The following is a 17,314-nucleotide window of genomic DNA, read 5'->3' as shown; positions in this document are numbered from 1 at the left end:
GCGCCTGTGGCATCGGGGTTTTCCTGTGCCTGGCGCTCGGCCGCACACGTGGCCCCTTCGGTGTTTGGGAAACCCGTGCACAACTGGGCTGGTCTCTGAGTGTCAGCAGTGCCGGTCTTCACAGCGCTCAGCCTTTTCAGTCGCTGCCGCCCACACGGCTACCCCGCGGTCCCCGCTCGGAAAACCCCACACAACTCCTGGTCCGGCGTTCCTGCGGCCGCTTCCAGGCACCTCCGCCTACGTGGCGGTCCCGCGGCTCCTCTGCGCCTTGGAAGAGAGCGGCCCGCTGATCTAACTCCTCTTAAATCTTAACTCCTCTCTCACTCGCGTCCCGCCACTTCGCGGTCCTCTCGCTTCCTTCTCACTCTGCGTCTCGCCCACGGTATTTTCTACCCCTCTTTCACAAACACCCTGCCGTCCACGGTTCTCCAGCCTCCCTCTTACTCTGGGTCCTGCCTGCAGTTTCCCTGCCCCTTTCACTTGAGGAGCCCGCCTTTTGCAGTTCCTCGCTTTCCTCTTACTTCGCGTCCTGCCCTATATCAGCCCAACCATCCAATATCCTTTTAGCTCCGACGGATCAGGTACGGGTCCCGGTCACCAACCCCTGGAGCTGGGATGAGTACACTCGGATTATGGGCTCTTGGTCTGTCCAAAGTAATTATGAGGATTTTGTATTTACACAGTAACCACCTCACTCACACCCCAAGCACGCTCTCGGCTCCCACACGTGCAAATAGTCACAATCCTCATCTGCAGTTTTTTTAGGGGGCCTTCTTCCTTCCTTCCCCCTTTCTTTTTCATTATCCAATCTTTGTTGTCGCCAGGGTGTTAACCTGCAATCTCCGATAGTTCCAGGAGAAGTTGTTCGAGCCACCAAATGGGGCGGGGGCACACCTCTCCTACGAAATCTCCCAGGGCCATGGAGACGAGGTTTTTAAATCCCGGACGAGTCCCCATTTGTGAGAAACGATGCTCAGTTTAAAAAATTTCAAGGGTTCATTGAAAACCTTAACAAATAAAACAAAGAACTGAACAAGGAAAAAGGACAGCACACTGGGAGTTGATGACCCCGGCAGCCACGAGCTCTCTACAAAATGACTGCTCCACCTTTTACACCCCTGGGGTTGCATCAGGCAGCCCTGGCCCCTCACGGAGTCCATCAGTCAGCTCTTCCTCGCTGTCCATGGCTGCAGCTGCTTTCTTGCACCCTGGCTGCAGCTCAGGTGTTGGCGCCTCCCAGTAAGGAACCTGCCCACTCCAGCTGCCCAAGCAAGGGCACAGGAACTCACCCTCCCGCCACAGGTCCCGACTACCAAGGCAGTCTAAACAACAAACTACAATACCATAATTACACATCAATATAATTTGTCTCAGCATACACATAATATTCATCTCTTAATTGCCAGAGCCAATCATCACATTACCCATCTATAACACAGCCCTTTATTGCCAAAAATAACAATAATTTTTAGTAATGACAACCAAAGAGATAATTCTTCTGAGGTGTCAGGCTCAATAATATTCTGTATACTTAGTTTGATGCCCACTCAGTGCAGTGAAGATAGAGCTTACATGTGTACAGATGTGATTTAATATTTTCACATTTTTGAAACATGACCCTTTAAGAGCCTACAATATTTGCTATACTAAAGAAGATCTTAATGTAATATATTTACTATTCTTGGAGAAGTCTCTTCATCAATACCAAACCCACAGTATTTTATTAAAGATGGAAAAATACTTTTACTGAGGTCAGCTGTATACCACTTGAATTTTTTGAACCCTAGCAAGCAGGTGTTACTGAAATTGGTCAAAATCTCCTTCCACTACCACTGTAGCATTAAGAAGCAGGCATTCTTTATTTCAGCACCAGATGCCACAGGGGTATCTCCACCAAAACTGTGCATGTCAAGTACAGAAAAGCTCCTGCTTTATATACTCTGTTTTGCATACATATTAATTGATTTTCCCAGAATGAACATACATATAATAATAATTTCCTTGAGACCGTTACATGTTCCCCCCTGCTTTGCACATGCGTTTGTCTGTCCCAGGGGTCCCTCTGGTGGTCTCCGGTGGTCCCAGAGCCCAAAGTTACCTGTTCAGTGAACTGGTGTTGCTTTCCAAAAAGGGAGCTGAGATGACATACCCAGGCTGGTTCATTATTTTATTAATGTTTAACATGATCCTACAGAATACATATTGCGCCTTTCTCTAGACTACTGGTTTTGCAAAACAAGCATTGTATTTTCTCACCAGCTGAGCAAATAGTTATTCATCTGGCAACACATGGACAACTATTTACAGTACTGCTTCTGAAAAAGCAACATAATCTTCTGCTGGTTCTGTTACATCCAGAGGACTGGGTTGCTTTAGTCTACAGATTTTTTTTAAATATATACATGGAAGGCAGTACATTCATGAAAATTTGGTAGATGTACAGAAATAGCTTTTATATAACCTCCTTCACTGTGACTTTGAAAACTTTGTTATGGTATAAAGGAAGGAATGAATGAATGAATGAATGAATGAATGAATGAATGAATGATGAATGAATGAATGAATGAATGAATGAATGAATGAATGAATGAATGAATATCCAGATATTTTTGAAAAGCTGAGTAAAAATAGCCAAAACAGGGTATGTTTTCCACAGTTGCTTTGTGGAATGTTGTTTTAAGCAATAGAAGCTTAATTTGTTTTTCTTCTTTTGGTTAGTTGAGGTCTTTTTCCATACACTAAGACTATTCTGTGAGACTAAGACGTAACATTTGACTGCAACCAGCAGAGAGACAGTCCTTCTCTTTCTCTTGCCCTTGTTCTTTTCCACTCCTAGGTCCCCTCTTTTTACTAGTACTAAAATCCATATGGCTAGTTTATCTGGATGAAACCTTTTTTTTCCTGGCTGATCTCACAACACATAGTGGCTAGTACCAGCACAAGGGAGAAACACCTACAGTCTGTGGCCTGAAAGTGAGCTTGTGTCTTTCAGGTTAGGCCATAGGTATGCATGTTTCAACAGACGATGAAAGTCTTCTTGTCAGTAGGTCTTGATGAAAGACCTACTGAGAAGCACAGGATGCTTTAGTAGGTAGTTTGCATGTTATTCCATCTCAGTAGGACTTTGAATAAGAGGAGCATTTGCATCCACCCATCCTAATGACTCACCTCGACTTGCTCCATGTTATGGACTTCATTTTAATAACAATGAAATGTTTAATCACAGTAGTCCTTCCAGCAAATTGATGTGCAAATGTTTCATTACATAGTTCTTCATAAAATGGTTCTATTTAATCAAAACACTTTACTACCCTGCAATGATGATTTATTTGCATAGTAGTCCAAGAAGTGAAAACAGAAAAGACTGTGTCCAAAATAATCATGCATATGTTACAGTATAGTTTCTAAAATTGCAATTCAAATCATACTACTTCTAGTGCTTGAATGCTTAAGCAGCTAAAATAGCTTTGAAGAGTGGGAAAATATTTATTTCCTGTGTTTAAATAACATGGCTAGAACATGTTAATCAAATAATTGAGTTATACAGTAATAGTTGAGTGTTTTCTAAAAAGTTTAATTCAAAAGATATGATAAACATTTGTTGTTCATTTCTACGTATATCTAGCATATATATATATATTTATATATATAACATGAGAACTTATACACATAATTTTACAACTATTTCAAAATAATAGGTTAGATTATTCTATTTTTCTTAAGCTGGGTGCATGCTTTTCGAGGTTCTTTCTTTTCATTGAAAAACGGTGGTATTCTTTAAAAGGTTTCTATTCTTTAAGAGATTGTTAATTCCCCACTGTATTAAAAGGAACTTCCATCAAGAGTTCTGTAAACTTATGCTTGAAATGTAGGCAAATTTCACTTAGAAAGCTAGGTGGCCTGTACTATTCTGTGGTTGCTTTTTCTTCTAAAAGGAATATTTGAAAGAGCAGCTGTCCTGTGAGAATGCTTCTGAAGATGGTGTTACCTCAAGTCAATGCCCACCTTTGACACTGAAGGGCAGAGAAGAGCAGCCTGTCTTCAACCCTGTCGAGGTGTACAGACAATCTTGTGCAAAAGTATTCAATCAGGTTTGTGAAAATCTGAAACCTTGGTTACAGTATAATTTTTAATTGTTGGTCTTACTGTGTTTATAACAAAGACTGAATGTATGAAAATGGAATTATTTATGTGTGTTCACATTTGATGAAGCAGAAAGGAGTATTATTTCTTGGGAATCTAATGAGGGTACCCTCTACAATACCACAATGTTCAAAAAGCCATTACCATGCTTTTCTTTTATTGGAATTCTTACATGTAAGAGCAATTTACATTTACTTACACTTCCTGTTCAGTATACTGAGGGAAAGCCCATCATAGCAATGACATTTATTACATCTGCGCAGTAGTACATAAGGTTATTCTCAGTCCTTTGAAAAATCATGTCAGAACTCTAAGTTCACATTTAGAATCTTCCTCATGGGTCTTTCACAGATTTGTTGAACAGTTAAGAGTGCTTTAGAAATATAAAATTTTACAAAACAGTGAGACTAAGCAGGGGTAAAACGAAGAAAGAAAAAAAAGCATCCATGTCTCTGTTTTTCTTTAAGTCATGCCTGTAATATGTAAAGGATTATAATTTTTTTAGGGAATTTAGTTTGTTTCCTGATAATGGAAGAATTAAAGAAAAGAGATCTGGTTGCCTAAATCTCTGCTGGAGCACCCAATGACAAATTGATTACACAAAATGTTAAATCATTTCTGATACCACTTTGATACTTAAAAATCTTATGCCATTGTTTCTCATATAGTCTTAATATGCCATCAACATTTTTGATTCCAGCATTCAATTCAAATATTTGAAAAGAAATGGTATTACAGTAACATGAAATTCACTTTTCAGACTTGTGTGGAGATGCATCCTTTTTCAGTGCAGCCCTGCTTATATACGGTGTAATCTCCTAGCCCAGTTTTGACTATCTGGTCTATTTCATCAGTTATATTGCTGTAAAATATACTTGTTTTTCTTAATTGTTTAATGGATGCTTACTCATTGTTAGGTTGCAACCAAAGTGTTAATATCCTGAAAAAGGAGACAAATACCAATTCCACATGGCTTGTCAAGGCTTCTCACTCCAGAGAAACATGCTTTATAGAATCTTTGAATCAAAAGAATCATAGAATAGCTTCAAATGGAAGGGACCTTCCAGTCAAGAGTCATAGAACCACAGAATGGGCGAGATTGGAAGTGACCACAGTGAGTCATCTGGTCTAACCTCCTTGCTCAAGCAGGGTCATCCCAGAACACATGGGCAGAAAATTGTGTCCAGATGGTTCTTGAGTATATCAAGTGAAGGAGACTCCACAGCCTCTCTGGGGAGTCTGTTCCAGTGCTCAGTCACCCAGGCAGTAAAGAAGTTCTTCGTCATATTCTGCCCAAAAGGTCAAGTGTATCATGGGCTGCATCAAAAGGAGCATGACCAGCAAGTCAAGGGAGTTGATTCTGCTCCTCTACTCCATTCTGGTGAAACCCCACCTGCAGTGCTGCGTGCAGATCTGGAGTCCCCAGCACAGTAAGGACACAGAGCTGTTGGAGCCAGTCCAGAGAAGGGACACCAAAGTCACTAGAGGGATGGTGCACGTCTCCAATGACAAAAGGCCAAGAGAATTGCAATTGTTCAGCCTGGAAAAGAGATGGCTTTGGCGTGACCTAATTGCAACCTTGCAGTACTTGACGGAAGCTAACAAGAAAGATGGAGAAGAATTTTCATGAGCATGTAGTGACAGGACAAAAGGGAATGGATTCAAACTGATTAGAGTTTAGATGGCTTTAGATTAGAGGTTAGAAAGAAATTATTTCCTGTGAGGGTGGTGAGGCACTGGAACAGGTTGCCCAGAGAAGCTGTGGTTACCCCATCTGTTTAAAGCATTTCAGGTCAGGCTGGACAGAGCTCTGAGAAACCTGGTCTAGTGAAAGGTGTACCTTACCCATGGCAAGGGGTTGGAACGACGTGATCTTTCTGGTACCTTCAAACCCCAATCATTCTATAATACTCTTCTCTGATTCTATTTCTAAGCTTAATGATGTTATTAAATAGTTCAGTTCCCTTTACCATAAAATTGCACTTTGATTTAGTGGTGTGGGACTGTCTGTTTATAAAACAGTGATGAGTATAGCTGAGTGTCTGGTTTCCAGTAAAAATAATTGCCAGTGCCTGTAGAAGATGCCAGAACGTTGGCAAGGAACCTTTCCTTATTCATTCACTTTCCACTTTCTTAGTATTTTATTTTTTTCTTGTTACCCTTATTTCCCTTTCGTACTCTGTATTTCACCCTTGTTTTTCTACTTTAGTTTAACATACATGTAAAAGATGAGGGTTAGGGAGTAAATTAAGTAAGGAAAAGGAAAGTGATAAAATATAGATGGAAGGAATAGGAGGGATTGCAATGATTCTGCTCTCCCAGAGGAACCAAGTGCTGTCTGTAAGAAGAAAAATATGTGCTCCAAATTATACTTTACTGTTATTTAGGTTTATTTCCATTGTTTTGACTTACTTAAACTTCTTTTAACTACTCAGTGCTATTTTAGTGTTACAACAATTACTTTGTACTTATTTCCTCGCAAGAACATTGAATGGTCACTACTTGACCACTGCTGACAATGAAAAGGAATATTATGCAACAGAATTTACTACTTTTTAAAAACAAGAATATTGTGTATGGTCTTTTGTCTGCCCATTGATGATGTAAATGGCTTTGGTTTATTAAATAAGCAATATGGAGTTATATTTGTTCATTTGTCTAGATTTAATGCTGTTTATAGTACAGCATTAAATCACTCTAATTATGATACAGGTTATTTCTTGAATTCCAGCTATACCAAATTTTTCACAACAAAACTTTTTGCTGACAGCAGAACATGCAAATTGCTGTTACATAAAAAGTTACCAACTATTTTGCTTTTTGGACAAAGAGTAAAGCCCTCAGACAAAGTAGTTAATCAGAATGCCATCAACTGTTGGAAGAATAATGGTTCAAAAAACTGATTTATCTTTTTATAAATAGTGGCTGTCCCTAATTAATTAATTGCCATTTTATTGGAATAAACGCCTTCTTCTGTGGACATGATTGATATAATCTTTCTAAGTCCTCATTCTAGACCCCCTCCTTGGTTAGTATATTGCAGCTGGAGCTTTAATGTACTAATCATATTAGTGCTTATTAATAACTAACTAGCTTCTTGCCATGTATCAACAGTCAGCCATTACTGAATGGAACTGGGATTGGTCCAGATTGCTGCCAGGTTATTTGGGACTGAATCAGACGGCCTTCAGGGTGCTGCTGACACACAGGTAACAGGACTTTGTCAAATGATCGCATTTTCCTTTTGTATTTTTGACTTTGTAATAGTGGATACACAAAGATTTTACTGGTGAAATGTATAAATAAAATGAATTCTGCATTTCCTTTTAAATATGCAGTTTTAAAACGGAGCAACATTTTTTCTGTAGTATTTGTTTGTTCCATGCTCAGATGGCTTTCAGTTCCTGTTTTGAGGTGTATAATTTGTTCTTTCTGTCTGAGACAGAAGTATATGAATATATGTTGATATTGCACTTAAATAATGCTTTGAAAAAAAATTAGTGACTTTTGCAAACATCTACTGCAAAATTTCAGCACAGAATTTTGTCTATGTTTATTCAAGTTGCAAAATATCTTAAATTCAGTTGGGGATGTGACAAATGTAGCTAAAAATAGAAAGTGTTTCCTAAATAGCTTTTAATTAATGATACTTCTCATAATTTATTGCCTTTTCACTTGTAAAATGTAATTGTTTAATTCAGAAGCAGCAATTTTTAAATTCAGAAAAATTTAGGTGGAAATTTTTTTGAGGGAGGGGGTTGTTTTTTGTTTGTTTCTTTTTCATTAATATTTCCCACCTGTGAAAACTGGAAAATTTACATGTTGCAGACTATACTAAGACATTCCCTTAATTCTGAATCCTCCTGATGATACCTATTAAGATCTTATCAGTCATCTTTTGAATGGGACTGTTCCTCTATCTAGAAACTAGAGTGGCAATTTTAAAAGTGTGTGAATTTGCATGTCATAACGGTTTTGGGTTTTTTTTGGTCCCATTTTCTTCATTTAGCACTAGCAGTTATTAATAAACATTTAATTATTCCTTCCTTTCATTTATAAAATACGTGTACAGTCTGTTTTGAGTTTTCTGCCTTAATTCGGATAAGATTTCTCTACCCAAATTGTTCTTTTCCAAAAGTTTAATTGCACAGAAAATCATGCCAGCTAAAACTTGTTATTCTGTTCTCTTCTTGATGTTGTTACCTGTTACCAGACAGAATGTGAAACTTCACAGACTTTTTGTGTTAAATGTCAGAGACAATACAGTACTATTTTTTTTACTTTGATGGTTCTCCTGTTGATTGCTATCTCATGTCCTTCATTAAAAATGATGTAGACTGTCCTTTTAAAAGAGACTGTCATAGAAACTCTTAGACTAAAACTTTCTTCATGTTATTGTCATCAAGGGAGCAGAGGACTGCTGTGATTTGCAGAGGAAACATTTTGTGTGGACATACCATATCCACTGTTCCCTTAAAATAAAATTTTCTTTTTCTTTTGATCTCTCTTTAGACATTTGGAAGAAATCATGTGTATGCCTCCTCTGTCCTTTTCTGTATTTCACACCCTTGTCATATCATCTATTTTCTTTAATTTAATAAATTCCCTAATTGTTGTCATCTTTCCTAATTTGAAAATTTCTTCATTCATTGCCTTTCTACATGGTAAGGAAATTCTCATCTAGAAGTGACATTATACAAGTAATTAATAATTAGAGCATGGATCTATTATTTCAACCTCTCTACAAACCAACAAATCATTTAGATCCACTGTGATCATAAAGTATAATAGTTGACCCAGTATCTGCCATAGCAACCAGCATAATCATCACAACTTCTCTTTATGTGACTTTATTTTTATCATATCTAATATGTGTATGCTCATACTTTCCAGCTGACTAGGACAATTCTAGCTGTTCTTGCGGCTACTCAAGCAAGCTGTGCTGAGTAAGGCTGACTAAGACTCAGGTGAGCCCTATCTTTAGGTGATTCTTCATGGTCCTTCCTAGAGCTGGATAAATTTCAGCCTTACTTGTGCTCAAGACTTAATGTTCAATTTGAATGAACGTGTGATTATTTTGACCTCCAATTTTTGGTGGACTTTCTGTTTCTACTGTTTCCCTCCTGAAATGAGTTGAACAAAACCACAGGCAGTACTTGAACTGTGCCAGTGCCATAAAGTGGGGCACTGTAATATTTTAATTACTCCTTTATTTGACACATGCTACAGCTTTCCTTGAATAGTTACATCTGTGCAGGCAAAAATATTTTTACCAGTTCATAGTGATGTTGGAATGATATTTATCTCCTTCTTTTCGTATTTCAAGAAAAAATACTGTCAGTTGCATATGAAGGTAAAAAAGCATGATCTTTCTTTTGAGGGAAAAGAAAGTGAAAATGCTTAGGGGACTAATTTACAAGGCAAATGCTCCTCTAACCTAGTTAATGACTGAGTTAGGTGAGAGGGTGTTATGAGAGCATTGTCCCAGGGCCAGCAAGTATTAGGCAAATTAATTGGTTGGTGGTTAGGGGGAAGTAAAAGACTTCTAGGACTGGTTAAAAAGGGAATGAATTGTTGTCTACTACTCATTGCTGGCTTCACACAATGATGGGAATCTAATCCATGCATTCCTATGATCCTCAAAGTAAAAGTGTCCAGGAAATTTTTAAAATTAAAGATGTGGTGGATGTTAGGCCCCAGAATTCTCTCACAGTCTATCAGAGGGGCTTACAGGGGTGTACCCTGAGTTAGATGCAAGGGAAGAATACTGAGAAATTATTCCTCAAGAGTCAAAACTTAAAACTTAAGTTAACAAACTTAAATGGCATACTTGAGAAAAAGTTTTAAGCAACATTGAATCAATATAAAGCATTTGACAAAGCATTAATTTAGCAAGAACTAAGCCCATTCAATTTAACAAACTTCAACTCATCTGATTTTAATTTACTCAAAAATAAATATGTATGTGAATATATTACATATATATATATTTCAAGCAGCAAGAATAAAAGTTAAAAGATATTTCTCAATTATACTTGAAACAATATCTTTTAGTAATAAGGCCATTAACATTCAACTAATTGAATTAACTAATTGAATTATGAACTTGATTTACACAAGTTTTAAAAAATATCCTTCATAGTTAACAGATGCATGCTGCTTTTTCAAGTCTTGGAGTCACTTATTCATCCTTAGTCTCTCCAGTAACAAATGGGGATTCCTTACCTCTAATACATGTATTAAAGAAGAGCAATTGTTATTTAATTAACCATAACTTCTAATTAGTTTCCTGCTCATGAAGTTACAATTCTTACTGTCTGGCCAAATCAGCGTGTTGAAAATCTGCAGGAAGTATTTAGCAGTAGGAAAAAAGCTGTGTTGTCGACACTGAGGCATAATTCCAGAGCACAGTACCATGCATTATCCTTCTTGTTTATGTACTCTCCTTTATATATAAGTTAAATTCATGACCATTTATTTTCAGAGGAATATCTTGGCAACTTGCACATGGTTAGAAGATAATATTATTTTGCTGGGCTTTGAGATGTGACCTGCCTTCTGCAGTTGTACTGGACTTTCAGGTGCACTGAATACATGATAATGTAAAGATATTCCTATCACTAGAAAGAGGAGAAAAAAAAGCATTTTTTGAAACCTGTAAAGCCATTATCCAGTACTGTAGTAATTTGCAGTTCTGAGGAGGAATGACTGGGACTCCCTCCTCTGCACTTAGGGAAGTTTCACAAAGCACTGGTGTCTGTGCAGGGACAAGTAGTGATTTAGTTGTAATGATGTAGATCCTGCTGCAGGAGCACCCTGGGAGCTATAGGAGCTGACAGAGACGTGCTCATGACTGGCAAAGCCAACAACTGTCAGGACCTTCAGAACAGAAGGCTTAACAACTTAATAACTGAGAGGGGAATGGGTTATTTTTACTCTAAGTGCGTCAGGTGAGAAACAGTAACAAGTTTGAAAAACTATAGAAATTAAAACTAGTATTTGTTCAAGTCGAAGAGAAATATTATTAAAATGTCCATACTGAAAACTAGAATAAGATTTCCAACAGATAAGGAACAGTGTAGCTCAAGAAGAGCTTTCCAGAAAGTGTTTATATAGCAATATGAGCTCCAAATAGTTTTAAGTTGGGACAGGATAGACCAAGTGTCTAGGTAACTTTCGGTCATGTGTTGTCTTGATAGATATTCTAAATTGCCTATCACCTTCTGAAAGTAGAAAGCATGAAGATGCTTACATATTTGCTTTAAGGATACTGTAAAAAATGAGTACCTTTGTTTTTTACTAAAACTGGCTAAAATCTGTAGGCTTTCTAGTAGACTTTGTTGTTACAGCTACAAATCAACTATTAATGATGGTTAGTGAAGAGCTAGGGTGCCATAAATACTGCAGTAATCGTCACCTACTTGGTGTTACTATAATTGATGCCCTTATAATGCATATGAGAACATTTGCTGAAAAATATATAGAAACTCTCAGATTCCTTGGACTATAGATTTTTTTCATAACATTGTCCAGACTGCATTCTTTCTGATGAGCTACTGGGGTGTTTACAAGTGGGTCTGCTTTTTCAATAGATAAAAACTGCCATTATCAGCGGAGTGCTATCCTAGGACTGAGAAAATCTTGTACTTATTGTCTCTTTATTAAAATCCTTTCAACTGTACTGCCTTTTGCAAATTCATTTATTAATAAGTTGTGGCATTTGTTCCCCATATTAGAGCTAGGTGATAAAATTATGTGTTTTGACTTTGATTAAGCTTGATAAAACTGAAGTAAGAAAGTCTTTAGAATATTGAATGATTGCAGGGCAAAATTTGCATAGCTCTTGTATATTCTAGTGAATACACAGACACCATCTGTTGAGAATGATAGCCATATGGTGAACTATTTATAGGAAATGTTTATATTCATTGTGTTGTTGATTATCTAGATATCCAGAAAACACACTTTTAAAATCTAGTTTATCAACGTGTGGAAAAATTTATTATGTGGTTTCGAAACTGAAAAGAGTGCCAGCAAACTGCATGTGTTTTGTTGTCTGTCAAAGACTTTTTATAAAACTTTACAAAAGCCTAAATCTGAGAAATGAGTGAATAAAACCTCCAGGGTATTAAAAGGTAGGAACTTCTCTAACAATTTCCTTTGTGGAAGAAGCAAATGATGGAAGAGCAGTTACTGACATGATGCCAAGACAGAGAGGTTATCTGCATGGGAGAGGGCAGCAGTCTTATATCTAGTGTACTTTTGGATATATTTATGTGTCTTCTTAACTGCTGATGCTCCCAGACTTTTTGTATCCAAATGTGCTGGATATTGGAAATTCATATTGCTACAACTACAAGTCAACTATTAATGATGGTTGATGAAGAGCTAGTATGCCATTAATATTGCAGTAATCATCACCTGCTTGGTGTTACTATAAATGATGCCCTTATAATGCATATGAGAACAGGCTTTCCAAAATGCATGGGAGGGTATGAAATGCAGTGCCTCATTGCTCCTGTATCAAAAGAAGCAGCTGAAAGGCATTAATCCATTTTCATACATCTCTTGGTTAATCACAAAGTCAGGTTTACACCGTAGTGCTGGATGTACCAAAAAAGCCAATGGGATTTTGTGGAAAATCTCACTTTGACCTTTCAGGGTAAGCAAGCTTCCTGTTCCATAAATAAGTTGGTTAATAACAAGGTATATGTCACATCTGTCACCATAAGGATTATCCTTCATCTGCTTATCCTCTTCTGACATAGCTAATCAAACTGTACTGTGACCTTAAAAAATCTGGCAGAAGTAGGCTTAGTTCCCTGCCTGGCACTTTTCAAGCATTGGTGGCAGAAGATACATCAGTAAGCAAAAGGGAACAGTATTGCACACTTTGACTGCCACTCAAGCCCCTATCATGTATACAGTTGCAACATGAATTTCACAAGTAAATTACATTAAAGATGAGGCTCCCCATATGCAATACACTTTTCTGATTATTATCAGTCTCTCTCTTCTGCAGATGTATTGATGAATCATATAAAAAAAAATGCTCTCTGATGACAGTCTCCAACAGAAAGTGCTAAAAACATAAGGATTGCCATATCTTATTTAACCTTACTTAATACGAGATACTTTTTTATACTTGGAAGCCCTTTATGATGAGGCCTTTGCTATCCTTGCAATACAAAAGCATGTACTTACCAGCTCTTTTAACTGACAATATAAAATTACCTAAATAAGGTTTCAGGCTAATTTGATGGTTTTTTATTGCTCAAATCTGGCTTCTAGAAAAAGTGAAAATAAAATGAATGAAAAAGAAGAAAATGTTGCTGGTACATCTTTTTGCATTCAAAAGTGTAGTAACCACAGCATGTTGGCTAAAGACAGGCCTGTGATAAAAATCTCTTTCTTCTAATAATGTCTCACAGTATCTTGGTTCCCCATTTAAAATAGGTCACGTTTGACAACATTTTTATATCCTTTGATACACTTTTGTCTTAGTTTAGGAATGGTACTCCACAATTTAGTGCTCCTGCTGAGAGTCTCCAAACCACTGCTTACCCTTTCCCCCCACCACCCCTGGTTCTATGGAGAGGAGAATTGGAGGCCTGAAACATAAGGGTCATGGGTTGAGACAAGAGTAATTTACTGAAAACAGCGCTGAAAGAAGAAAACAAGTAGTAACAGCAAGAATACTAACAGCAGACAGTACAAGGAAGAGGCGAGCAATGGAAACCCCCTGACAAGAGATAATACCCAACTGCTCCCTCCACCCCACTGCACTGACCTGGAAGACAGCCCTTTCCTCATCCCCAGAGAATTTTAGAAGGTGGTATAGAGTAACATCCAGGTCTCAGCCATGCCTCCTTCTGGCTACTGCAAAAAAACTCTGTCCAGGACAGCTTTGATGGGAATACTGTTAGGTATATTAAGTGTATTGTGTTAATAATCCATTTGTGTATTTATTGTTAGGATTCATTGATTCCTTTTAAAGTATGTATCTTTTCTTCAGTATTTTCAGTAGGTATTTTTGTGTGCTACAAATCATCGCTTGGAAGTGTGGTACTTCGGCATTTTTATCACTATCTAAGTAACCTGGTGATTGCTATTCTGTGACTTGGGTGACTTTTCTTAAAAACAGGTATTTCCTTTCATCTGCAAATAATTTGCCCCTTTCAACTCTGTCTCAAATCCTGTTCTCTGGGGATTCTTAAGTGGAGATACTAATGTTTGCTTTTCTTATCTGTTATTTTCTCTTTCCTCTTTCAGACCCCTATTGATCCAAGTTTTCATTCTTAATAGATACATAGTTATATACCGATTGTAAGTGTACTGTAAGTATAATGTGTAACTGTTAAATGTGTAAATGTGAATTAATGCATTTAAAGTACTGACTTCCCTGATTGTACACAGTGGCTTAGCTTCTCATTTTACCTATAGACTTTCTTGTTACACCTGCAAAGGAAAAGGCTTCAGGATACAAGCTGACAAGCTGAAAGTCTGTCTTGTCCATCAAGGCATTGTTTCTTCCTTTTCCTCCTCCTTCTTAGATAAGGGATTTTTCATTAAAGTTATAGTAATGTAGAGTTATTCAATTTCCATACAGGGATCTCAATTTCTTTGCAAGCTGTAATGAGCTGAGACATGCAAGTCCCCTGTAAGGTGGAGGGTGAAGTATTAATATCAGAGTTAAACAGATGGAAAATCTGGTCGTGCAAATCACTTTTAGGGTTTTTTCTTCTACACTGCAATATCAGTCTTTAGCAAAGCAAAGAGAAGAATCTAGCTCTTTTTATTAAATTTAAGATAAAAAGCTACCACAATAGTAACTGATCTGTGGTGGCTGTTGCTATGCACAGTTCCTTTGTGGCAACAAAGGGGAGGTGACTCAGCTTTAGTGAGACCTTAATGCTTATGTAGTTTGAATTACTTTGCATTCATTTTGGGAAGTGGTAGTCCCATTAGTTTTTCTCTGAAGGAGATGGGGAAGACAGTGTGCTTTCTCCTGACCTTGAAATATTCACTGTTGCAACTACAAAGCAAGTATTGAGGGTTGGTGGTGACTACAGTGCAGATCCCAGACCTTTGTAGCTGTAACTGTTGTCTTTTAGAGCTATATGGCTTTCCCAAAGTTATTGGCTTCTCACATGGCTTTCCTGGATATACTGCTTCCTCTGTCCTGCCAGGCTGATACTGCTTAAGAAGGGATGACAAGTCCCACAGATCTTACTGCTTCTTTCCCAAGTCCAGTTGTGAGTGTCAAACTGACCTCAGAAGTTTTACTATCATGATGCATGCAGATAGAGCAAAGTTGGTCAGTTTTGCATGAACTCCTAATAGGTTTTGTGAAGTGAGTAGTAAGTTTAAAATCTGCCTATGCACTGTGATTTAGGCATTTCTGATGCTGACTGATGATTTGACCCAGAAAAACTTTTTGATTGGGATTTTTCTTCCCCTCGTAACATCTTTCTAGGGTCTAACAACAAAATGTAGTCTTTGTGAAGAGTGGGAAACCATTGTGCATGCTGCCTCATATACCAAAGAGGGAATTAAGAATTGTCATTCTAATAGTTGACACTGTAAAATGTCATTGAGGAAAGCTTTTTCATGTTAGTCTTTAGATTGACAGGTTATGACAAAACTGCATTCATGTTGCTTGAATACATCTTTTGTCTAGTTTTACATGCTTTTTGACTTGTCTAGAAAATGACATATTAAGGTTTTCATTAGCCTTAACCAGGTGTGATTTTCTCTATGGAAGATACCTTGGTAGGACTACAGCTGAAGGCAAGTAAACCAGTGAAGCTTAGAAATGCCACAGCCCTTCTTCAGATGGTAGTGAAGAATTGAAAGACTCATTAATCAACAGCCAAGTCACAGATGTGATGGCTTTCCTGCAACAGGCAACAGACTGTGAAAGTCACATCCAACATACAAAACTGTTAAACAAGGCACATCTATAAACATTCTTAAACTTTCGTCTTTCCATTTTTCTTGAAAAGCACCATTTTTTTAATGTTTTCTTTTTTTTTTAAACAAAAATATTTGGTTTTTTTCCAAGGAATACTATTTAGTTTAGGAAACAAAAGTAAATACTGACACTGTTTTCACCCTTTGTTCATTTTAATGCAACAACATATTTATTTAAATGGAAACACAGTTTTGATTGCAATGATTAATGTAAAGAGTTTTAATATTAAAAGTTTTTGTATACACAAAATATGCATGGAAGTTTTGACAGAAAAAAAATTAATACAGGGATTTTCTGCATACAAATGGCTGGCCATTTTGTTAATGATTTTCCAGTACTGTCTCCTACTACAAAAATTATCTGGAACAAAGATTCAATTATGCTGGAGTGCTGCAATGTAGACAGTCATAGAATGTTTAAAGTGAAATTACTTAGAAGACTTTATTAGTTAATCAACCTGAACTGGATTTTTCACCTGCACTAATACGAAAGGCACATAATAAGAAGACAAAGAATTAAATCTCCACACGATTTTTCCACATCATGCTTCCTTAAACTCTCTGGATTCCCTGGAATGAAGGAGAGTCTAGGCAGAGATCCTATACTTCCCCATCAATTTTTTTCCCACAGATTATCTTTAAATTGATACATTCCCCATGGATAAAAATTAATTTTACTCTGTCAAAGAGCAGTGTGTATGAATTTGTTAGAATTTTTGTATTTGCTAATTCCTTGGTCTTCCAAATTTTCACTTTTTTCCAAAAATAAATGTTCAGTATAATAAAAATGATTCTTTAAAATCTGAGGCAGATGAGAACACCATCATCTGGGATGAGTAATTTCTTAATAGCCATTGTCTGATCTTCTGTTTCCATCTTTTGAACATCTGTCTTACTTTTGATCTTCATATCCAGAAATTAATTTTAATTTGCAATCCACATTTTTAATTTTATTTTTTTTTATTGCCAGTTGCAAAGCTATTTTGGTCTGATTCAATTTGAGTCAATTGAACTGTATGTAGGTATAGTGCCTGCTGGCTTAGTAACACTGTAGTGCACACAGAAGACAAGGAAACAATGGTGCTGCATTTATTGCAGCAATAAGGTCTTCTTTAGTGGTATATTGAAAGTTATAACTGCTTTGCCCTTAGGTTCTGTAAGCAGATATTTGAATACACCTCTCTTTAAGATATATTTG

At 37.2% G+C, this 17,314-nt stretch overlaps 1 protein-coding gene across 1 annotated transcript in view; it reads left to right on the top strand.

The window, feature by feature from the left end:
* Nucleotides 1–17,314, top strand: part of KIAA0825 (KIAA0825 ortholog) — a 251,384-nt gene that overhangs the window by 137,609 nt on the left and 96,461 nt on the right. Inside the window, exons 20-21 of the mRNA XM_058865079.1 lie at nt 3,936–4,091; nt 7,258–7,352. Coding sequence (XP_058721062.1) covers nt 3,936–4,091; nt 7,258–7,352 — 251 coding nt within the window. The remainder of the gene's footprint in view (nt 1–3,935; nt 4,092–7,257; nt 7,353–17,314) is intronic.

The sequence above is a fragment of the Poecile atricapillus genome, chromosome Z (assembly GCF_030490865.1).
Source record: "Poecile atricapillus isolate bPoeAtr1 chromosome Z, bPoeAtr1.hap1, whole genome shotgun sequence".
Classification (NCBI taxonomy): Eukaryota; Metazoa; Chordata; class Aves; order Passeriformes; family Paridae; genus Poecile; species Poecile atricapillus.
Note: the sequence above shows the minus strand (reverse complement) of the source record. Positions and strands in the feature narration are given on the sequence as shown.